Source organism: Phyllostomus hastatus, unplaced genomic scaffold (assembly GCF_019186645.2).
Source record: "Phyllostomus hastatus isolate PE091 unplaced genomic scaffold, TTU_PhHast_1.1 phas_contig_1162, whole genome shotgun sequence".
Lineage (NCBI taxonomy): Eukaryota > Metazoa > Chordata > Mammalia > Chiroptera > Phyllostomidae > Phyllostomus > Phyllostomus hastatus.
The window spans coordinates 9,600,000-9,622,818 of record NW_025333537.1 but is presented as its reverse complement, the minus strand read 5'-3'; the positions used below and the strand labels follow the sequence as shown (position 1 = coordinate 9,622,818).

Here is a 22,819-nt window from a genome sequence, read left to right as displayed (position 1 = left end):
CTCTCGTGACACATCTAAAAAAAAAGGGGGCAAAGCAAGTGTTGACAGTGTGGGTAAGAGAAAATACAAGGATGGTGATGTAGTCATCTCTGGCTCCTTCAAAGGTCCTTATTTAGTAGCGTTAGGAGAGCGGTTCCGAAATTTCTGTTCCCCCCACCGGCTGCGTCAATACATTTGTTGAAAATATTGATTCCTGGCCTCTGCCTTAAACTTACTGAGTCAGAATCCTCTGAACCTGAAAATCCGAATTTTTTAAACCAGCGCCGCAATAGTCCCGGGAACCAGAGGTCGGATACACACCCCGCCCCGCCCCCCAACTCCATTGGTCTCACACTGCCGCTGGTCCCAGTCCCTAGTGGTCCGCCCCGGCCCGGCCCCGCCTCTCCGGGCCTAGGCCCCGCCCCCGCATCCTTAGTCTCGCGTGATCTAGCGGCGCACTTTTGGCAACGCCCCGTGCCTGGCCGCCGCGGTTGCCCGGCAACACAGGGTCACGGTCGCTGGCCGCGCGGGGTTCGACCTGGCGATGGGGCCACCGGCCCTTCCTCCACTCTTGCTGGTGGTTCTGGACTGCTGGGTCTCCGTGAGCGCCCAGGCCGGGGCCACCCCGGCGGTGACGACGGAGGACCTCAACTCTGCGGAGCCAGCCCCGACGACTCTCCGACCTGCCCTGTCTCCTAGGCCCCCGGGTACTCCCATGGCTCCCGGACCCTCCAGTCCCAGGCCCACCCCGGTCACGGACGGTGGGTACCACGTGCCAGTTCCAGGGGATCCACAGTGATCCATCCTGCAGAGGGTAGTCCGTGTAGGGATGTAATAATAATGATGGTTGGCGTTTTTTGAACACTTACTTTGTGCAAGCATTGCTAGGTGTTTCACAGGCATTCTCTCAACAACCTTTAGAGGTAGATTGTCATACCGGTGAGAGAACCGAGGCTCAGAGAGCGGAAGCGAGACTATATCAAATCTTCGAAATCTTGGCAGTGGTCCTGCACGACATCAATGCTAAAGGTAGTAACGAAGGAAGTCTTGCAGCTTTGCAGCCAAAGATGAAATTAAATGGAAAGTTTCTAGACAGCTGTGAAAATTAAATGCAGAGGGTGCACTGAAACTTTTCAGTGATAAAAAAGGGACAACAAAAGTGTAGCTTACTAAATGTGACAAGGTCAAGGCCGTTATCCTTATCCACTTATTTGAATTATGAAAACCTAGGATTCCTCTTGTGTTGAGTTGGAGGGGGAAGCTATGGGGTGAGGAGTTATGCCCACTAATTAGGACTCATCTTTAGGCATAAGTAACATATTTCCCAGAATGTGACCTAATCCTGGAGGTAAACGTTTATTGAACATAATCAGACTTGACGTGAATGACTTCAGGGGATGTCAGTGATCCCCAGATTGAGTGCACCATTTTGTGAAAATGCATTTTCCTGGGGTGAAGGTTCACAGCAGTGAGTAATTTCTCAGAGGTTTGTGATCTTAAAAAAAGAAAAGTTAAGTTCTCTGACTGTAACTGCAATAGGTAGGCAGTATTTTTTATCAAGAGAAAAGGATCTTTTTTTTTCCATAAAAATGAATAAGGCTCAGTATTAGTGAATAGAAAAGTCATCATTGGTTGACATCCTGAACCATTATTTCTCCAAAGGGCCTCCTTTATAAGTTGAGCAGTCTGTAAGAAAAAGTACAGAGAAATATATTTGCTATTTCAATATATAAAACCCAAACTCTTATACTGAAGCCGTTGATCTGATGAATTAGTAAGGAGGTTAAATCAGTGATAAATTGTGGCAGAATACAGCAGGGTGCTCAATGCCTGAAAATTCTCTAATGTTTTTAGTCTGGGTTATCATGTATCCTTGAAAGTATTCCATCTGTTAATGAACTTTCTTCCCAGAATGAAGCTATCTTTAAACCATCAGTGTTAGGACATGTGTTCAGGACTGTTTTTCCAGTATGGGGTGTGAATTTTCACTTCATCTTTTTATTTACTTATTATCCTCACCCGAGGGCATGCTTATTGATTTTAGAGAGAACAGGGAAGAGAGGGAGAGGAACGTCAATGTGAGAGAGAAACATCGATCGCTTGTCTCTTGTAAGTGCCCCAACCCAGGACCAAACCTTTCAGTTACAAGACGATGCTCCAACCCACTGACCACACTGGCCAGGGCACACTTCGTCTTTTTAAAAGGATCCCTCTTGAGACCTGAGAAAGTAATGATGATGGTAGTAAGTGACAGTCGGCATGTACTCACTGCTTAGGTACTGTGCTAAGTATTTCACCTGTGATATGTTTCATATGGTCCTCGTAATAATCCTATGATGTGGGTTATCCCTATTTTTCTGGTAGGCGAGTTACTTGCCTGATGGTAGGTTACATCCCTGGTATGTGTTAGAGCAAGAGGCTGACTCCGAGTGGAGAACTGGACAGCCATTTGCAGAATGGGAGAAAGGTAGAAGAGAAGAGTGATCGTTTTCATTGGGAATTGGAGCTCTGTTCATTAGTACCCTGCTGTCTGAGCCAGGCATGCAGATGTTGGAGCTGTGGAAGAGCAGCTGAGAACCACTTAGGCACTGCGAGTGCTCAACAGATACTTGTTGGCTGGTTAAGTACACTCACATCCTGGGATAGACACCTATTTTTCCTAAGTGCAATTATTAAACACTGTTGCTTTGTCCTTAGTAGTCTTATAGCTACCTTCAATGGTTTTAGGTTTTGGAAAACAGATCAAAATTGTCATTTTAAACACATAAGGCATGGAACGTGAATATTCATTTTTTACATTACCTGCATGGGTTGCGTTATAGTTTTACTAAGTACACGGAGTCCTTGACTAGGGAGGAGCGAGTAAACTTAAGGGTGAAAACTTTTTGTGTCTCAGGCTGAGAAAGGACTGTGCATTTACTAACAAAACTTTCCCCTTCTCCTTACACATTTCTTTTAGTTATTGTACCATCTTTGAGCTGCATTTTTTCCAGAACTCATTTTTATTGTGAAGTACCGTAATTCCTGCACACAAATAAGAATGTTGTATGGGCTCTGTACTAACATTTACTTGAGACACTTTTTTTTGTTTTCGAATGAAATCCTTTTTTGAAAAAAGAAACAAAACATGAGGGGTAAAATCGAAGCGCTGATCTTATTCCCTCCTACCCAGCAATAGTTACTACTGCGAATTCAGTATTTATCATTCTTAAGCTCTGCTATTTCTTCAAAAGGGTTTTTCCCCTCTGTACAGAGGGGAAAACCATTGCCAGAATGAAATAAGAAATTAAAAATCCAGATAGTCATCAGTTTTAAAAATTAAAAGTTTCTAAGTGGGGAGAGTCCTACACTTCCCCACGCTTCAGTGTCTAAATTACCAAAGATATTTCTAAGACCCCAAGGAGAAGCACCTGAGCCAGCTGAAATCTTGGCCAGCTGCCTGTGAGTATGGGCTCAGCTTCAGAGCTGCAGGTGACATCTCAGAGAGGAGCAAGATTGAGAACCCTGATTCCTGGTTTGCCTTCAGTGGGTCCTTCCCCTGAATCAGAATCTCCAGAGGCGGAGCTTGGGGATCTGCAATATTAAACCAGCAGTTCTTATGGTCAGGCAAGTGCCTTAGCATGCTGGTTCTTAAACCTGTCTCCATCATCAGCATCTCCCGGAAAATTTTTGAACAACACCTGTCTGGGTTTCACAGTCAGTTTACCAAATCACTGCCTTTGTAGGTAGGGCACAAACATTCTCAAGTGAGTGAGGCTATTAGCCACTTTGGGGAAACCCCAGCTTGTGGCATGCTCAAACGGACTCATTTTCACTTCACACATCTGCCCCGAGTGCAATAGCAAAAATCAAGCGGATGTTTGCGTGAAATGGATTTGTGGTGCATCGCGGTGGCAGGGGGCAGTCACCACCTGCTGATTGTGATGCCGTGCCTCTCGCCTCTCGCTTCTGTAGTTGCTGTGTTGTGTGGCTGTGACCTGTCTCCAGCACAGTGTGACGTCAACTGCTGTTGTGATCCCGACTGCAGCCCCATGGACTTCAGTGTCTTCTCCGGTTGCTCAATTCCAGTTGTCACGTAAGTTTGTGACACATGGCAGTTCGGATACAATTGGACCGAGGTTATAAAATTTTGAGGCAGAATGTGAAAACTCCCCCAGGCTGAAAAACCCCAACCTGATTTCCTGAACATTGCACCCTTCGGAAGCCATGCTGTCCAAACCATAACTCGAAGAGCATCTGTCCCTCATTTGCATCCAGCCAGGTGATAGTGCAGACTAACGAGTGTAATGACATCTCTGTGTTCAGAGATTGAATTACATTTCACTTTGATTTGTAAACAGATAACGTGTCACACTTTTGTGTCAGTGAATGAGTTTTATTTATAGCCTAGGGTGAAAGGTGCAGTTTAATTTTACAGCTTTTGTTTGGGACATAGTACTTGTAGCAGTAAATTAAACAGATAGTCAGGAAGGCTTTGTTTATACTTTCCTGACATGCAAATCTCCCAGGAATTCTCACAACTCATATTGTATAGGGGAATAATGGGAGATGATGTTCCCAGTCTATTACAAGTTAAAGAAATAATCTGTTCTGAATAATCTGTTTCTTGTAATTCAGATTTCAAAGCTTTTTGGGGGGGAAAAAAAAACAAGAAAAAACCCAGCAGCACTTAAAGAAGTTAATTTTTTTTCCAGATAGGACTAACATATTCAGAGAGAGCTAATTTAAATTTAACCTTGTAGCAATGTGTAGCAATTGATACCTGATAGATTAAGTGCTTTTTGGAAGTACAATGTCTTTCTCCCATGAAAAACTCTTTTATTGGCTAATAGGAAATAGCATCTACTTCTAATATTGTAAAGAAGCTTGGAGAATGGGGTGTTGTAGTCAGATTATTTTTCCTGGCTACCTGGACTACAGTGTGGGTCAGTCATTGGTGAAAATCATCCTGCTTGCCCTGGCTGGGCAGCTCGGCTGGTGAGAGAGAAACATCAGCTTGTTGTTCCGCTCGAGTGTGTACTCATTGGGTGATTCTTCTGTGTGCCCTGACCAGAGATGGAACGATGAGGCCATTTAGTATAGTATTGCAAAAACATATTTGATGATGTGAATATTGGGGATTATATATTAAGTAAGAAAAGGCCCTAAAGCAGGATGTAGAGTTCAATCCCATTTCCATTGTATCTCCGTCACTCTCTCATATCTGCATTTGAGTCAAATTGGTTAAGTTTTTTTTTTTTAAGATTTTATTTATTTATTTTTAGAGAGGGAAGGGAGGGAGAGAGAGAGAGAGAGAGAGAGAGAGAGAAACATCAATGTGCGGTTGCTGGGGGCCGTGGCTTGCAACCCAGGCATGTGCCCTGACTGGGAATCGAACCTGCGACGCTTTGGTTCGCAGCCCGTGCTCAATCCACTGAGCTACGCCAGCCAGGAAATTGGTTAAGTTTTATAAAGGCTGGGACTGGTTGAAGACCTGGCTGTGCCCTCACTTCTAAGCCCCAACACTTCCAGATGACTTCACACTTTCTCATTTTCACAGCCCTTTGAAGATGGCTTCATTCTAAAGAAAAGGAATTTTAGATCCCTTCTGATAACTTATAAAAGTTCTGCAAAATTTTACGTAATTGATTCTGTCCGAGTTTACAGGGCTTATTACATCAAAATTATACACTGACTTATATTTCATACTTGACAAGATTTCCTTAAAGGTTATTCTACTTGTCTTAATGTTGTCCCTGTTAGAGGAAAAACTTTCAAGTGCCAAACATTGTAACACTGAATACACTAACTAAAAATGGATTGAATTCTAGCATCGCACTTTCATAAATATCTCCACGTAGTCGTTAGCAGGGTACACAGTACAAACCTCCGACAGCTTCAAAATAATCTTGCTAAGATTGTGTGCACGTACCTTAAAACTTTGTATTATTATTTCTTTTCATTTTCAGGGGTGATAGTCAGTTTTGTAGCCAAAAGGCAGCCATGTATTCATTGAATTTCACAGCAAACCCACCCCAGAGAGTATTTAAAATTGTCGACCAGATCAATCCGTCTGTTTTCTGCATTCACATTACAAACTGTGAGTATTTGATGGTGACGTGCTTTGTGAAACTCTGAAAATTGTTCTCTTCTAAAATACCTGTTGTGGAACAATGTGCTGTTTAGCTAGATGTAAAGCAGCCATTCTGCGGTTGGGCGCGGGTGTGTCTTCTGAGGTCATTTCACAGGGAGCTGCGTGTGTTCTTTAAAAGTAAAGAAACTGTTGTTGACTCTCGAAATCTCATACTTTATTTCAAAAGTGTTTATCATATGCCCACACGCATAGGAATCTAGATGTATTTCAGTATGGGAGGGTTTTTTTCCCCCCTTTATTTCCTCCTGGTTTAATGGTTGAGAATCAGGTTCAGCTTTGGTTTCAATTTCCTTTTTTCTCTTTTATTTTTACCTAGGATATTTGCATGAAAACAGGATCTTTATTTTTATCTGAGTGTTTGGCTCAAATAGGTGTCTAGATCCCAAGCACCGTAAAGTGTAAAATGTTATCGGCGTCAAAGACCAGAGACACACTGATGGCTGTATCAGTTAAGGCTTTGTCACCTTTTCAGAATAAGACATTCACATTTTGACTTTGTTCCCTTATAAGTGAAAACTCAGGTGGACGTGCTGGGGCTTGTAACCTGGGGTGATGACTGGTCCATTATCGTCATGTTCTCTGACATAGCACTGGCCCAGTGAACCCACCAGCCTGATTCCTTCTACCTGTTCCATAAACAGCACAGTTTCGGAGGTGGCGGTGTGAGGGTAGAAACAGGGTCTTTCATGCCCATAGCCCCCCGGGGACAGCTTCCCCCGGGAGGTGTGTGGAACAGACTCCTCCGTCCACGGGTCGGAGAAAGTGACTGGCTGCCGTGCTGTTTTCTGTGGCTTTAGAGACCATGGCTTCCGCACTGCGAGAGAAACAGGCCAGGTCTGAGGGCCCTGCGTGTGCATCAGATTCGAGGCATCTTGGGGTCAGGGCTAGGGTACTATATACTGATTTAAAATGCTTTTTTCTAAAAACAGATAAACCTGCGTTGTCCTTTATTAATCCGGAAGTGCCTGATGAAAACAGTTTTGATAAATTGATGAAAACATCTGATGGCTTTTCACTGAATGCAGAAGCAGATGTCTCTTTCACAGACGAATCAGATGCTCCAAATACGCCCAAATATGAGGTGAGCCAAGAACCTGAGTCCGCTCATCCTGTTGCAGATCCTTGTAAGTTACTTTTTCAGTGTGTTCCCAGTAAAACCAGCTGCCTGAGACATGGAATTCATATTCCATAGATAAAACAGCCTAATTTTGTGCCTGTAAATCAACGATCATGAAAGTTAAAATTGAGTAGTTCAATTCTAACGTAGGGTTTAACTTAATTTATTCTGTGGTAAGCTCGCATTTGTCTTTGCAGAGTTCTTTGTCCTCCTCCACTTCAGAAGAGGCAGCAAAGCGCTGGAGGCACGCTGCTGCCGGGGAGGTGCGGCGGAGGGGTGGGGTGCCCGCGCTCTCCTCAGAGCTGTGTTTAGCTTCACAGACTTAGAGAAGACAAGTGCTGTTTCGTATCTCTCCCTTGGTAAACCTTTCAATGTGATCATCATCAACTTCGACTAAACTCTAGAATTTGCAGAAGCATCTTTTTAAAATAGATATAAAAGCTATGTGGGCTAGTCTAAAAGATACAAGCGTAGAGGTACATAAGTAGACATGGAAAGGCCCCCGTTAGAAACCCACACTGCAAATCGCTGTAAACCCACCGGCGTGATTCCTGATTTGAAGTGCATCTCACATACGTACAGTGTTGTGCCGAAGCAGGGTGTATAGTTACCCACGTCGATCCATGCACCTCCTTTTCCACTCAGTGATCCATCTCGTGCATCTTCCTCTGTCAGCATAAAGGCTGCCACTTCTTGAGCATTTTCCACGTATCAGCCACAACGCAGAGCTTTGCCGGCATTACCTTACGCACACGCCACGGCCGCTACTTACCTGGCGGGAGGGACGCAGTGTGCCTGACGCCGGCTCTGCAAGGAGCTTGTCAGAGCCGGGGCTGGGGGCTCGTGGTGCTGATACATCTCCCTTCTCTCTCTGTGTCCGCCTTTATTATTGAGCTGTTCTAACAACAGACATGCATTTCCAGTTTTTACCATTATCGGTAGTGTGCGATGAACATTTTTATAGATACATGTATCTTTGATGAAATCCTTAGGTTATGTTCCCATGAATGGGTTACCTTGGTCAACATGACTGGAGATTTAAACTGTTGACACCAGGTGGCCCTGCAGAAAGATGACAGGAGTTTCCACTCCCAGCTCCCGGGGAGGAGAGGGGTTGTTTCCACACACCCTTGCTGGCGCCAAGGCCTTTGGATATTTTTAAAGTCAAGAAGATTTAGCTGGATGCCCAATAGCCATATATTTTGTTTTGGAGATTGTGGGAGATTTCCATGGGGTTCGGTTTTGGCAAGGAAGGCATATGTCAATATAATGATGTTAACGTATACTGTATCTGTTATTTAAATAAGTGTTGCTAGTGAAAAATAGTGACCCCTCAGCCCTGTCCCGGGCCACCGAGTTCCTGTCTGCAGAGGCAGGCACGGGGTCAGCTTCTTCCCCTCCAGAGGAATTCTTGAATGAAAAGGCCTGCAAAACACAGTCCGTGGAGGCAGAGAAGTACACCCCCTTGAAAGAAAAGGAGGGGCAGCTGGATGTCAGCTTCATGGTGGCAGGGACCATACCTGTTCCTTGCTCATCCCTGTGCCCCCCATGCCTGAAATGCCGCCCGGCACCCAGTAGGTGTCGGTGAGTGTTGAGCGAATGAATGCCTTAAAAACAGCGTGACAGCTGTCGGTGGCTCTCCCTGCAGTATGGCGTTGTCCTGCGGACTTCGGACTCGTTTCTGAGGTTTCCTTCTCCCCTCACCTCGTCCCTGTGCACCGATAACAACCCTGCAGGTAAGACGGCGGGCAGTGTCCTTTCTCCTCAAAGCAGAGTTTGTTCAGTTTAACTTCACAGCGGTCCTAATGAAACGGGCTTCGTCACTAGGAACAGAAGAGCCTTAAGAGTTGAAAGAAGCCCCAAAGTTAGGTAGTTCAGAGCCGGGATCGTTTCCACCGAGGCGTCACTGCTTGCGTACTCGTAGTGGTGGGGAGCCCCCCACCTGAGCCAGCGCACTCGGTAGGAAGGGTCTTTCCTCGCCGGAGCTAAGGCTTGTCAATAGCTGACATCTGTTAAGCACTTGCTGTGTGTTAAGTGCATCTAAGGTAGAGTTCCTGTCATTATTTAGATGAGGAAACCGAGGAACACTCAGTTTCTCGCTCAGGCTCACTTAGATGGTGGAGGAGCGGGAGGCAACCCACGCAGCTGCCTCCCGTGGGCCCCGCTGCTCCTTCCGGAAGCTCCACGGACCGTGGCGCAGTCCTCTGGGCCCCGGCGCGCCCATGCTTAAGCCAGTGTATTCTGCTGGAAAGATCCTTAACCTTGGTCACAGCAGGACCAGCGTAAATTAAACCCAAATGGAGAGACCATTTCCATCTAATGGACTGGCAAAGCCTGGGCAAAGGAGGGCTGTGGAGAAGCAGGCGCTCCTCTGCATAGCTGGTGGGGCAGTAAGTTGGAGCGCCCTCAGCGAAGAGCAGTGTAGCAGTTTGTATGGAAATTGCGAATGAATGTGCCCTTTGACAGAGCTGTTCTACTTCTAGGAGTTGGTGCTACAGAAACTCTGGCCCACGTGCAAAATAATGATTGTTGCATTGTTTGTGACAGCAAAGCTAGAGACGACTTCAAGTGTCCGATAATGGGGAACTGGCGGAATAAATTATGGCACCTCCATAGTGGAATACTAATTATTCCTTAAAAGGGGAGGAGGAAGCTCTTCGTGTACTGAGACAGGCTGAGCTCCAAGACATATTGTTCAGTGAAAAAACCAAGGGGCAGAATATATATTGTACATTTGTTTCCAAAAGGGGAAAGAAATACTAAAAATATATATACACATGCTTTCATTTGCATAGCATATTTCCAGAAAGATGCACAAGAAATGTCATGCTGATTGCCTCCGGAGGGCTGGGGGACAGGGGCCCGAAAGGGGCGTCTCTCAATGCTTTTTTGTGCCTTTTGAATTTTGAATCACGTGAGTGTATTACCTGTTTGAAAAATAATTTTTAAACCCAATTTTAAACATGTGGTATATCTGTGTCATCATTTATTTTGTGGTTTTACTTAGATTACAGTTTTTCAGTTGCCATCAGACAGTTGAACATTTTCTTCTCTTTTTAACTTTCTCCCCCCTGGGAATGGCGTGGCCTCCAGCATTCTTGGTGAACCAAGCTGTGAAGTGCACCAGAAGGATACACCTGGAGCAGTGCGAAGACACCGACGCCCTGGGCATGGCTTACTACAGCAGCCCTCAGATTTTGAGGGTAAGCATTATTTTGAAGTGAAGCCGATTTGCTAGATTTGTTTTCCGTTCTTTGTACCCTTTTTGAAAGTGGTAAGTATAGTATTATTTCAGTGCATGATTGACACTCAATTTTAAATTTTTCTCTGGTTCTTTGGTATACTGATATTAAAGATACTGAAAAAAATCACTTAAAATAGTTCATATTTTTATATAGTTAGCTCATATTTTGCTTTCATTTTTTTCTTTTTGCTGTCATTCATTTTAATGGTAATCAATGATGTTTGTCTCCTGAATAAAAAAAAATTAATAAGCAAAAGCTTTAGAAATCATAAAAGGTCTGTGACAGAAGTAGACCAGAAAAGAATAGAAAATCCTCCTTCTGGCCGGCAGACGCAATAAGCACGCAGGGAAGGACAGGAGGTGGGGTCGCTGGAGATGGCAGAGCGCGTGGGAGCGACGAGCCCCCTGCTTCCTGCCGCAGTGCCCACAGCTCGGACGGAATCGCTGAGGGAGGCCGCTGGCCCCATTGGTGGGTGGTGTGGAGAGTTGCCAGGGGAGAAACGGTGTTTTAGTGATTAGAAGCCGCGTGATTCTTGGGAAAGCCGGACCTCCTGCTTTTCCCTTTTTAGGGGCGGGGAAGGGTGGCCCACGGCACCATCTGGGCTTCAGTTCTCAGAATCAAGTTTAACATTTGCGCCCTGGCTGGGGTAGCTCCGTGGACTGAGCACAGGCCTGTGAATCAAACGGTCACTGGTTCGATTCCCAGTCAGGGCACATGCCTGGGTTGCAGGCCAGGTCCCCAGTGGGGGTTACGTGAGAGGCAACCACACATTGATGTCTCTCTCTCTCCTTTCCTTCCCCTCTCTCTAAAAATAAATAAATAAAATATTTTAAAAAGTTTAACATTTTCCTCTCCTGTCCCTTTCTGCCCCTTCTCATAAGGTAGCCACCTAGGCCTGCGAATTCTTCCAGGGGAGTTGACTTCTCAGTTTTCTGGTAGTCTTCCCTCGGGCACGCAGGCCCACGGCTCCTGGAGCGCAGGCCTCCCTGGACGTGTCTGCTCACCTCCCTCCCCAAAGCTCCCGTGGGCCTCACAGGGGGGTGTCCCATGATTAGAGGAGGGAGGCAAGACCTCAGAACACCAGCCCTGGCTGTGTGGAGGAGGCAGAGGACCGCTGAGGGGGCTGTGAAAGTGCCGATATCTGTCCAGCAAGCACAGTGCTCGTGACCGGGCGGACAGGAGCCAGGCCTCCCTCACGGGGCCGTGTCACCGATGACCACGCAGAAAATCCCGAACAATCACCCCGAAGCGCACGGGCTTCCTTACGGCCAGCTCTGTCGGGCTGCCTTATGAAGCTCCCCTTCTGAAGGAGACGAATATGGAAGGAAAAATGTCAAGTTACCTCTTTGATTATGTCGTAGATACTAAAAGGTGTAGATGGCAGGTCTCGATTAAGGATATTCTCTTTTCCTCTCTGTGAAGTCTTTAATAAGGTGAATCTGCCCTTCAGCCCACACTCTGGAAAAAAAAGCGATAAAATTACTTTGTTGTTGTTTTTAATACATTTTGTTTTTTGTTTTTGTCTAGGTACCTAATTCACAAACAAAGGTAAGAGTATTTCTTAATAGAAAGTTCATTTATGATATGCTGCCTTATTTCTGAGCCTTTTGAAATGAATACACTTACGATTAGAAGGGTACCTTACTGCCAACAATGAAAATCCTTGTCAAAAAGCAAGCAGACACGAAATAAGGAAACTCTCTACTAGATGAGCCTTCTGCAATCCCACACTGGCGCGGCTGGCGTCTGTGCTTTCCCGGCCACCCTTGCCGTCTCCTGGTCTGCTGTCAGCGCAGCCGGCCAGCTCCCAGGGTGCAGCCGGCCAGGGTGGGAGACACAGACGGTTCCCCAGGGAACGCACACGCCCGGTGCGCGGCGAGCACTCTCGGTGCAGCTTCAGGGGTCGAGTTGCCGGTGGGTTCCGTTCCAAGCCTTGTCGCCACCAGCCCAGGGGCTCTGTCAGGCTCCGGCGAGGCCATCGTCTCTGCGTGGCTACGTCCGAGAGAAGGAACGTGAATCAACCTCTTATTCTCAGGTCTGTGCCCTCTGCCTGCCTGTGAACACAGGCGACGGCCTCACCGTACTCTCCCAGAGCCTGTGGGATCGGTCTGCCGTGTCCAGAACTCAGCTTTGCCATTACTGTCTCGTGCGGCGTGCCCCTCAGTCCCCCAGGTGTCGAGCGGATGATAGGCCTTGATGCACATGACGTGCTCTGTGCAGCGCCTGGCACACAGGAAGCACTCGGGACAGTGACAGGTCCCGTGATTGATCTCATGAAACCCGTGGACACAAGTGCATTTGAGGTCGATATTTGAAAGGAAATAGTCACGTGGCTTTGAACTTCACACTAGTGTGTGTGGGCCGGGCCGGCCTCATCTGTGAAGGCGTTTTCAAACGTGTTGCAGTTGTAGGGCTCCTTCAGAGGAAATCGCAAGTAGAAGTCTCCCCAGTGTGTGACATGGGTTGGATCCGAAGCGCCCGGTTGGAGCAAGGGCGGTGGCCAGAAGTTCCCTGCCTGCCGGGCCGCTCCGTCTCTCCCGTGTGTTTCCTCTGGGGAGCCTACGGCTCCCAGGAACCCAGTTTGCAAATCACTGGACTAGCTCTCAACTACCTCTGAGTCACTAAAAGGTGCTTTGACTCTACCATTCAAAGCTTGAACTGTGGGGGCAGCGTCCCTGTGTATGACATGTCCTTGGCACTAGGGCGGTGGCCGGTATGTGTTGGGCACTCAGTGGATTGTGTGTCAAGTGAGTGGGCGACGAGGGGATTGGCTCGGTCAAACAGGGAGGACCTGTCATGAGACAGATAACGGGGTGTTACCGAGAGGCTCGTGGTTCCAGGTGCTACACGTGCCTGAAGCCCTGTGGTCATCTCAGCAACCCCAGGAGCTGGGTCCTGTGATTGTCCCCCCTGTCCTGCGAGTGGCAGATGAATTACTTGCCCGGGGCCACGCAGTGCATGTCGTAGAGCCGGGGCAGGAATCCCGGCTGTGCGGCTCCAGAGACCACGACGCTGGCCTGGCTCTTCTGGCGCCAGGCCTCGAGGGCAGCCGCACGCACTTCCTGCCTGCACCCCTCGGCCACGCAGTCAGGAAGGGCTGGACCAGGATTCCCAACTCAGATCTGGGTGGGGTTCAAGTCTGTGCTCTGAAAGACAAGCTATTAACCGATATCAGAGACTTCTTTTTTTTCTTTCTTTTTTTTTTTTTTAAAAGCAACTCCCAAGGTCTGTTAGAGAATCAGAGATATAAAAAATGGATCCAGTCTCCCCATGAAGTGAAGCCCCCTGCGATTGCTGGAATCACCGTCCACATCTATGGGGCCCTCAGTGACAGGTGGCGTCCTGGCCCCGTGGCTTCTTTGTTAAGTGCACGCTAGTTCTTCAGTTTGGGGTGGGATACGACCCCTGAATGGGACACGCGGGAACCAGAGCATCCCCGCCATTTTCATTCCGTGGCTGTGGCTGTGGCTGTGGCTGTGGATGGGCTGTGCAGCCCTTGCCCTGCCCACGGGTCTTCCCACGGCTTGTGTAAACTGGACCCTTCGGTTCCTGCCAACCCCGCCCAGAATCATTGCCGAATCAGGGATCGTTAAGTTCACCTAAAGGAATCCAGGGCTATCTTTTGATGACTTAAAAGTTAATGAGCTTGTAGCTTGGGACTCCCTCCGTAGTTCTTCAGCCCACCGGTGTGGTGTGTCATGCAGAGGGCCTTGTGGTCGTTGGTGTCGCCCTTCTGCCCCTCTGTCCTGTGACAGCTCATTGTCGCTTCCAGAGCGTGTCATGTTCTTGTGTGAGCGGTTTGACCAACAGGGACAGTTGCAGGTCTTCTCGGCCTTGGGAGCAGACACAGAAGAAGTGCTTTTTTATCTGTAAAATGATAGCTTAAACATTTAGTAGATTTGAATTATAAACAGCATGGCACATGACTGAGGGCAAAGTTCAAAGCCACAGAGACGACTGGAGAGGGTGGTTTCTAAGGGCCAATGCCAGGTTTAGAGCCGGTGCCAGGTTTGTCTCACAAAGAGGCCCAGCGGCTAGAGGTTCCGCACACTGAAGAACTGCCCGCCGCCTCGCCGCCTGCTGGCGCGGGCTGCACGTGCAGAGGGTCGGTCGCCGGCAGTGGGCGCACCCGGCTTCCTGGTCGGGCGGGACGGACTCGTCTGCGCGCTCGAGCCTGTGGCCCCGCCACTGCGCATGCGTGCGTGTGGGGTAGAAGTCGTGTGCGAACTGGGCCAAGTGTATGTTCAGGGAGTCTGTGGGGGTTGGGGGGTGTACCCCGGGACTATGGAGGGTGTGCACATGTGTGTGCGCAGTGAGTACGTTTATTGGTAGGAGCTGTGTTGTGGAGGTGAGTGTGTACACGCGTTTGATGGTGTGATGAGAGTTTTGTGTGTGTGTGTGTGAGAGATACAAGTGACCTACCGTGAAACTCACCACCGTTTCAAAGCATACAGTTTTGTGGTTTTCAGCCAATTCATAAGGCAGTGCAACCATCACCATTATCACCAGAACATCCTCATTACCCCCAAAAGAAACCCTGAGCTCATGAGCGGTCACGCTTCATTCGTCCCCTGCCCCCGTCCCCGGCAACCACTCCTGTCCTTCCTGTCTCTGTAGGTTTGCCTGTTCTGGGCGTTTCGTGTAGATGGAATCACACAATACGTGGCCTTTCACACAGTATGTGCCTGGCTTCTCTCACTCAGCGTCGTGTGTTCAAGGTTCATGTATGTTGTGTGGATGAATAATAGTCTTTTGCACGAATATAGCACATTTTATTTACCCGTTCCTCCACTGATGTACATTTGGGATGCTTTCAGCTTGTGGCTTCCCAAATGCCTCCTTGGACACTTGTGTACAGGATTTTGTGGGAGCAGGTTCTCAGAGGTGGCCACAGTGAAAGCTTCGGCTACGTGCTTCTCGAGTAGTTTCTCCGTGAGCGAATATGTGCGTTTACATAGAAATATCTGTATGTTCGCAAACGTGGGGTTACAGAGCATGCCTGTTTTTCCGCAGCACGCTTTTCCCTGTTTGGCAGTGTGTCGCTGGAGATTTGTTTCAAGGGTATTTCAGCCTGTTTGCCCCTGTTGCAGTGTCTCCAGTAACCCAGGACTTTTTTACTTCGCAGGTCCCTATCACTGTTCGGTCTGTCATCCTTCAGTCCCTAAATAACACGCTCACCCGGCTGGACGGTGCTGACGTGTGGACGCAAGCTCTGGTGGACACCGGGGCCGCTACAATCTGCACCCACGTCGTCCTGGAGGTGGGCGCCCGACCTGGCTGCGAGAGCTCCACGTGCTCGCGGCAGACTCCACTGCGTGGGCCCGGGGGGGGGTCTCACTGGTGCCCCCGAAAGGGGTCCTGGCCCACCCTGGGTGTTGCTTTTCTTGACTTGGCCTCCCGCTGTCCCATCAGAGGACACATCTTTGTCTCCAGACCAATCCTGTGGCTTCTTCATAAACCTAGCGTCTTACGAGAGTACATCAAAACGTGTTGTTGTTGCCATTGTTGTAATATGTTTCCTCTGCAGAAACAGACCGATCATATCCTGCCCAGACCAGCTTCCTGGGACTCATGTCACTGGGTCCAGAGAGGCTCGAAGGACCCTGTGTGTCAGCAGGGGCGGTGCGGAAGGAGCCCCTCCCGTAACCCAACAGGACGGGAGAGGGAGAGCTCTGCAAGTGGCGGAGCGGGAAAGCGTCTCCCTGCTGTGTACATTGCATTTGAGTTGTGAGTGGAGCTATGGAAAGGTCACGGAACAGGCGCATTCGAAGTGTCATTTGGTTTGCAGGTGAAGTACATTCTCACCTACACAGATGCTGGTGAAATAGCCAAAGCCGATCTCTCCCTCCTTCTGGGGACAGTCAGTGATGCAGCGATCCCACTCCAGCAAAAGTTTGAAATTCGTTTTATTCAGGTAAGTTTGATCCATTTGCTACAAGTATTTCATCGCCAAGTAAAAAGAACCTCTAACTTGTGAGTGAAAAAAAAAAAATGACCGCAGTTGAGAAGTATTACCACGTCCGACCCCCCCACACACACTGAACAAAAGCTTGGCCCCGAGCCTGCGGGGTCTGAGCGACTCGGGCAGGGCCTGCGACCTTCCCCGCTGGGCACCGAGGTCCCCCGCAGGCGGGCGTGCTTGTTTTGGACAGCGGGAGGCACTCCTCCGCTGGGCACACGTATCCATGCTCCTGAGCAGGGGAGGCGTTCTTTTATTGGTCGGCAGTCCCAGGTTTTATTATGAAAAGCATTTCATTTCCCTCCGCCCCTTCCTTTTTAAAGTGAGAATTACTCGGCATCCCCGCATTGTCTTTCAGCAAAATACGAAGCCAGTTCCTCTCAGTGGAAACCCTGGTTATATTGTGGGCCTCCCGCTGGTTGCCGGATTTCAGCCTCGCAAGGGATATCCTTTCTGGGTCTGTGGAGGTTGAGTTCCCTCCGCCACGCGTGTGGGCCGTGCTTCTCTCTAGCTCCGAGGGTCCCGTGGGCTGGAGGGACTGGTCTCCGCCAGAGCTCCCTCTGGGGGGCTCTGGTGGGGGGAGGGTCTGGCCGCACAGCAAGTGGGGCTCCTTGGAGACTTGAGGGTGGCGGTGAGACAGCATGACCCAGGAAAATGTCAGTGTTTTCTAATGGAATCTTAACACAGAAAAGCTGATGGACATTCAGATGTGTTTACTTTCACAGAGAGTCAAACAAAGTTAGCGACTTTGAAAGCTTGGAATCAATGTCGAAGGGCCAGTTTCTGAAAAGTTTTTTCTTCTGAGGACCTACCGATCCAGGAAGTAGTCATGGCCGTTTTCACCCTCTCCTGGGAAATAGCTGTCGGAGCCCCAGGGGCCCGGAGAAGAGACATTTGGGTCTCGCTCCGGTCTCAGGTCCCACACGTGACCCCGTTTCCTGAGGGTCGGACTGCTGCTGCCCTGGGTGGTTATCCCTTAACTGTCCGAAGGTCTGGGATCGTCCAGACCGTGAACAGATATGGACAACTCACTACCCTCCGTAGCACAGCAGAGCAGGACTGCTTAGCAGTGGAGGGGGTCCGCGCCCCCGTGCTGTTCGGCTACAACGTGCAGTCTGGCTGCAAACTGCGGTAAGGGCGTGACTTGTTTCTGCCGGAACTCGTTTGGGTTGATCAGAAAATAAAACTCGTCCGCCCTCCCCCTGCTCACCAGCCACCTGCACCCGCCACTGACAAGTGCCCGTGGAAGCCTCAAGGTGCCTTGTTACAATTATTGATGGGCAGTAGCCTTATCAATAATCACCTTATTGATTATTTAATAATCAATACCTTATAGATGTTTTGATGTCCAATTTCAAGTCTCAAAACCATAAACCATGTGTCATGGTTCAAAGGAAAACTATTACGATTATTTTTAAAAATCTCAGGACTTTGTATGATTTGCTTTTAAGGTTGCATAGCGCTTGAGTTCACAGCACAGCTACTTCCCCGGAACGGCCTTCCTGTATTTCTGAGTGTTAACACACGATACACGGCAACGCCGGTGCGGGGAAGCCTGCACGCGCTGCTTTGGATCTGTCTCTTTATGGTCGGACGTGCATGTGATGCCCAGTGTCAGGCAGCTCCGCGTGGCTCGTTACAGCGACAGCAGCTCTTACCCTCCCTGCCCCGGCCCCCGCCCCCACCCCGGGGCAGTCGTTTTCAACTCCTGTTGCCGAGTTTTTGGAAATTGACCCGAGATTCTTTAAACATTTGTTGATATTTTAGTTTTTATATCTGTTGATATTTTCATTGTATAGATTATTTCTAGAGTCCCCCCACTTACGGAAGACGAAAATTGGGCTCTTCTCGCCGCCACCCTCCACCCCACCGTCCACTCGCTTCCCACCCCTACTTCTCCCCAGGGGTAATCTTACCATGACTTGGGTTAGACCAGTGTCCAGCATTTGTGTGGTCAGGTTTGATCACTTTAGCCAGCATGTGTCAAAGGGGGGTCTGTGGAATACATCTCCACGGGGTGGTGGCAGGGGCAGGTCTGTGGTCCAGTGTGTTTGGGAGATGCCCATTAAAGCTAGAAACCCGATCCCTGGCTGGAGGACCCCTCGGAGCCTGTAACACGCCGGCTGCGCCAGGAGGGGCGCGGGCAGGCAGTGCTGCCCCGACGTTGGGCCACGGGCCCTTCCTGTCCGGGCTGCCTGACGGACAGTTGGGGACACATTGTTTGGATTTACCTCCCCGGCCAGCAAAGATTCCCCGAAGGTGGAGGCACTGCGGCTCCTTTGAGACGACCCCCCTTTTGGAGAGGGAGGAGACCCACTGGCCAGAGCGGCCACGGTGCTGGGGCCCGGGAGACGTGCCGGGGTGAGCGCCAGCCTCGGGCGGCTGACCTCTCTTTCCTTCCCTGAAGGCTGACCAGGGCTGTCCCGTGTCCGCTGGTCGTGGAGAAGGTGACGCGCCTGCTGAAGGGCCAGGGCTTCCCAGATTACGTGGCTCCTTTCGGAAATTCCCCGGCCCAGGACGTGCTGGACTGGGTGCCCGTCCGCCTCGTCACCCAGGCGTCCCACGTGAAGGTACGGGGAGTTGGGGGCCACGGGCTGGTGGTCTCTCCCCCCACCCCACTTCCCTTCCTCGCCCGTGGGAGGCAGATGGCTCTGGGTGGGAAGCTGGGCTTTGTTATCAAAGGGGCCTGCGTCTGGGACACTGACTCTGCCCCTTGTTCACACTGTTGCCTTTGATGTCACGGGTTTGGGCCCGTTTCCTCTTCTGCGAAATGGGAAAGATAGCTCTAGTCCGAACCTCATGGGGTTGTTGAGTTCATGAGGTCACCAGTATTCGTGGTGCCCAGTGGTCACTCCGTAAACGGGACCTGCCACCTGTCACCATGCCGACCGTTCCCGCTGTCACTGTTGGGGTTGTGTGAGGCCTCTCTAGGCACCGAGATGGGGGGTGAGCGTGGGGACTGTCTCCAAAGGCGGAGACATTGTTCCTCCCCAGGGCTGTCCCACGGCAGCCCACCCACGAGAGCTTTCACCTCCAAGTTCCCAGGAGTTTAATGGAAGTCGACGTGCTACAAATAGACTCCCCATCACACGTGGTTCCGCGGCCCACCTTCTTCCTTTGTCTCAGCAGTCAGTGTGGGCTGGCCCGTCACTGTCACCGGAGGAGGCGGTGTGCTCTCCATCTTATCCTTTAATTGCCCAGCTTTTTCTTGTCACAGTTTCTTCAGGCCTTTCATTATCTGCTTAGCATATTTATAGCAGGGACAGTGGGGGTGAGGACCGGCTTTGATCCCGCCCTTCCCCCCAGAGACCATTGACTTCTCAGTCCCTGCTGTTGAGCCGCAAAGTCTTGGCTCAGCTCTGCCACCTCAGTGAACCAGGCCAACGGCGTCCGGCTTCTTGGAGACGGATTGAGACGTGTAGTTACTGCTTTCCTTCCGAAGGAAAAACATAGGTTGGGAGGAGAGGCAGCAGCGGGGACATTAGCTCTGCCAGGGTCTGTGCTGGTCCAGGGGGCTCAGAGGGCCCGGGTGGGTTTGGTGCCAGCCCCCCAGGAAACCCACGTAGAAGTGATGGGGGAGCCTCTGCTAAGCTCAGTCATACCAGCTGCGCGTGGCATCTTCCCCTAATACCAGGATATTCAGGGGTCTTTCAGCTGCAAATTGCTTAAAAGGCAGTTCCCAGCTGAGGAGTCCCACCGGTGCCTTTTTGGCAGGCACCGAACGTAGCACCCCTGCTAGCCTCTCATGCCTTGAAGAGATGTGCTTTAAAAAACTCGTCATTGTGGGAATTTTTCAAACACACACAAAAGGAGAGTGATACAACGGAACCCTCCTGCACCTCGTGCAGCTTCAACAGTAGTCACAGTTGCCGGCTCAAGAGACCTAAAGGCAGCAAGAAGGTCGGGAAGGCCCACTCCCGCCTTTGCCTTGGGGCTGACCGAACAAGGGCCCCCGAGGCAGGTGCCTGAGCCCAGCTCCCCAGGCTCCAGCCTGAACCAGGCGGCCGGATCGTGGCCAGCAGCAGCGCTCTGGCCCCTGGAGGGTCGCCAGTGTCCTCGGACAACTCACAGACCCTGCCTGCCCCCGGGTGTGACACCTTCACCGCCAACCCACTGAGTCAGATAAATGAAAAGCAGACACATGTCCTCTAAGTGCATTTTAACAGGACCTGCAATCAGGTCTAATTTCTGCTAATAACACCACCCTCTCTCTCCTCCCCACCCGAGGCCCGTTTCTCTCCTAAAGTATCTCCGGGGTGCGCGTCGGCAGGTAGGAGGAGTTAGGGCAGGTAAGGCCCCGAAGGGTATTGGGCTTGTGACTCCCAGGTAACGCTGGCGTCTTTACACTCAGGAGGACTAGGGGGGAATGGAAAAGTGGTGCTTTAAGTGTTAAGATATTTTTGGAGCATTGAGCACTTTAAAATACGTGCTTTCTCTAAGCAGTTTTTATCTTAACTTCTAGAGTCTATTCATTCCCCGGTTCAGAACGTTCTGTAATGTGTGAGACGTTTCATAATTAAAACTGAACTTCAGATTAAGCTTGACTTGGGGTTGCATAATATTCGAGCCGATGAACGGCGTTTGTTTTGCAGGACTCTTGCCAGCTCCCAGTGGCGTTGGTCCTAGAGGTGAAGTGGACCAAGTGCGGGTCCTTGCTGAACCCACAGGCTAAAGTGGTCAACGTCACTGCCTGCCTCGTCTCATCCTCGCTCCCTGAGGTAGGCCCGGCTGCAGCTCCCGGGGATAGGCGGAGACACCAGTCCAGGCGAGACGCAAGTGTGATAGTAAAATTTATTATTTTGTGGGAAAGATTATAATGAAAGTGGGAACAATCTGGGTTCCTAAAACAGTGTGGCCGTCACATTATCCTCCTCAGAGGAGCCACCTCCCCTGACGATGGCTGCATTCACAGTAGCCTTCTCGCTGAGGGCTGCTCTTCCAGCGTCTCGGGGAAACCGAGTTGTGATGGGCACTGATGTGTTAGGGAGGACCCCTGGGTAGGAATGGTCGCTCCCACCCACGTCGATGGCTGATGAGCCCGCCACGCACCTGTCAGACTCATGGACCGACTGACGGCGATCAGAGGAGAAGGGAAGGAGAGGCGTCCCGTGTCTGTGGCCCCGGGAACATGCAGGACGGCGGGGCTCGCCTCACTCTGGCTGCTTCTCGCAGGCCAGCCCAGGAAACGAAAGGACGGTTCTCATTTCCACTGCGGTTATGTTTGTGGACGTGTCTGCACCTGCACAGGCGGGCTTCAGAGCTCGGCCAACCATCAACGCCAAGCTGCCCTTCAATTTCTTCTTCCCCTTTGTTTGATGTAAGTTGTTAATTAAGGAAACTAGGCCACACCTCTAGAACAGTGGGTGTGGGGCCCTCAGAAACACCCCATGTTATCACTCTGCCAGCCCTTGAGGTTGCCCCCAAAACACCACACCTGCCCTCTCCGCTCCTTCCCCTCCGTCTGGGAGTTTCACTCTACTGGGTCTGGCCTCCGAGTGGGGCACCGCCTGGCCTTGCTTGTGCGTGGACACCAAACTGCACCCCTGGGAAGACGGCAGAGAGAGCAGACGTTGAGGTCGCGCAGGCACCGAGGCTGCGTGCAGCTCCCTTGCCCCTGCTCTGAGGGAGTTCCTGCCGAGACACTCACTGTTTCTGGTTCGGGGTTTCTTTCCCTACCAGCTCCCACTGAAATGAGTACTGAAAATAGTGAAATATTGTATAAACTCCTTATGCAAGTCGAATAATACGAGGCCTCCAAAGGGGATCTTCCCCGAAATGTCACATTAATTACAGTGGAGTCTTGGGTCCAACTGCCATTCCTGTACCAGGCACTGCCGCTAGCTAGCTCTCCAGCTGGTGGGCTGGTGTGGGGCGCCACAGAGCAGTTCCAAGCAGTTGAAGCTGGAAAGAATATAGTAGGAGGCCCCGGGGCGGGAGGAGAGTTGATTTTATACATTAATTGTACAGTAATTGAGAAAAATGTTGTCAGGCGGCCGAATTTGGTGGAGCCACCTGGAAGCCGGAGGCTGCAGCTGGATGACTCGGAGGAGGGGGCCGGGTGTCTGAAAACGGTCTCCCTGGGGGGGGCCGCTGTAAGACAGGCCGTTTAGAACAGCTGAGGAATAGAAAAGGCTTTTCTAGAATGGGCTGGTAGCGGAGACGGCTTCCTTTTCTCCTTTTGTTTTTCAGAGCACTCCCATGAAAGGATGCCTCAGTGTCCGTGTGAGCTGTGCAAGCTGTACACTTGACGAGGTTAAATTGTATATACGCCTAGTGATTGTCCAGCTCCGTTGTACATTTCCAAGCAAGAGTAAAGTTCAAGTGGGAAAACAGCCTATGGTACGTTTGTGACACAGCGCAGGTGGGAGTGGGAAAGGAAGCTCTCG

The 22,819-nt window shown here is 50.1% G+C and overlaps 1 protein-coding gene across 5 annotated transcripts; it reads left to right on the top strand.

Moving 5' to 3' along the window:
- The first annotated feature begins 444 nt into the window (after positions 1-444).
- TCTN1 (tectonic family member 1) lies at positions 445-22,790 on the top strand. 5 transcript variants are annotated; one of them, XM_045842427.1, is made up of 16 exons: positions 445-740; positions 3,934-4,054; positions 5,928-6,058; positions 7,042-7,193; positions 8,878-8,965; positions 10,323-10,432; positions 12,002-12,022; positions 15,092-15,151; positions 15,600-15,734; positions 16,263-16,388; positions 16,792-16,877; positions 17,424-17,564; positions 18,841-19,003; positions 21,026-21,151; positions 21,490-21,750; positions 22,623-22,790. In XM_045842427.1, the coding sequence occupies exons 1-16, from the start codon at positions 524-526 to the stop codon at positions 22,782-22,784; spliced, it is 2,100 nt and encodes a 699-aa protein (XP_045698383.1). In that variant the 5' UTR covers positions 445-523; the 3' UTR covers positions 22,785-22,790. The 5 variants fall into 5 exon arrangements, with proteins under 5 accessions (XP_045698383.1, XP_045698394.1, XP_045698388.1 ...); XM_045842438.1 differs by having other exon boundaries at positions 21,606-21,750; positions 22,623-22,761; XM_045842432.1 differs by lacking the exon at positions 21,490-21,750.
- The last annotated feature ends 29 nt before the right edge of the window (positions 22,791-22,819 follow it).

What these genes read in the sequence shown, in the direction of transcription:
- TCTN1 (XM_045842427.1), top strand. Translation starts at nt 524, where the DNA reads ATGGGGCCACCGGCCCTTCCTCCACTCTTGCTGGTGGTTCTGGACTGC. An exon ending in TGCTCAATTCCAGTTGTCAC is followed by an intron (nt 4,055 to 5,927) that starts GTAAGTTTGTGA and finishes TTTCATTTTCAG; the next exon opens with GGGTGATAGTCAGTTTTGTA. An exon ending in CTGCATTCACATTACAAACT is followed by an intron (nt 6,059 to 7,041) that starts GTGAGTATTTGA and finishes TTCTAAAAACAG; the next exon opens with ATAAACCTGCGTTGTCCTTT.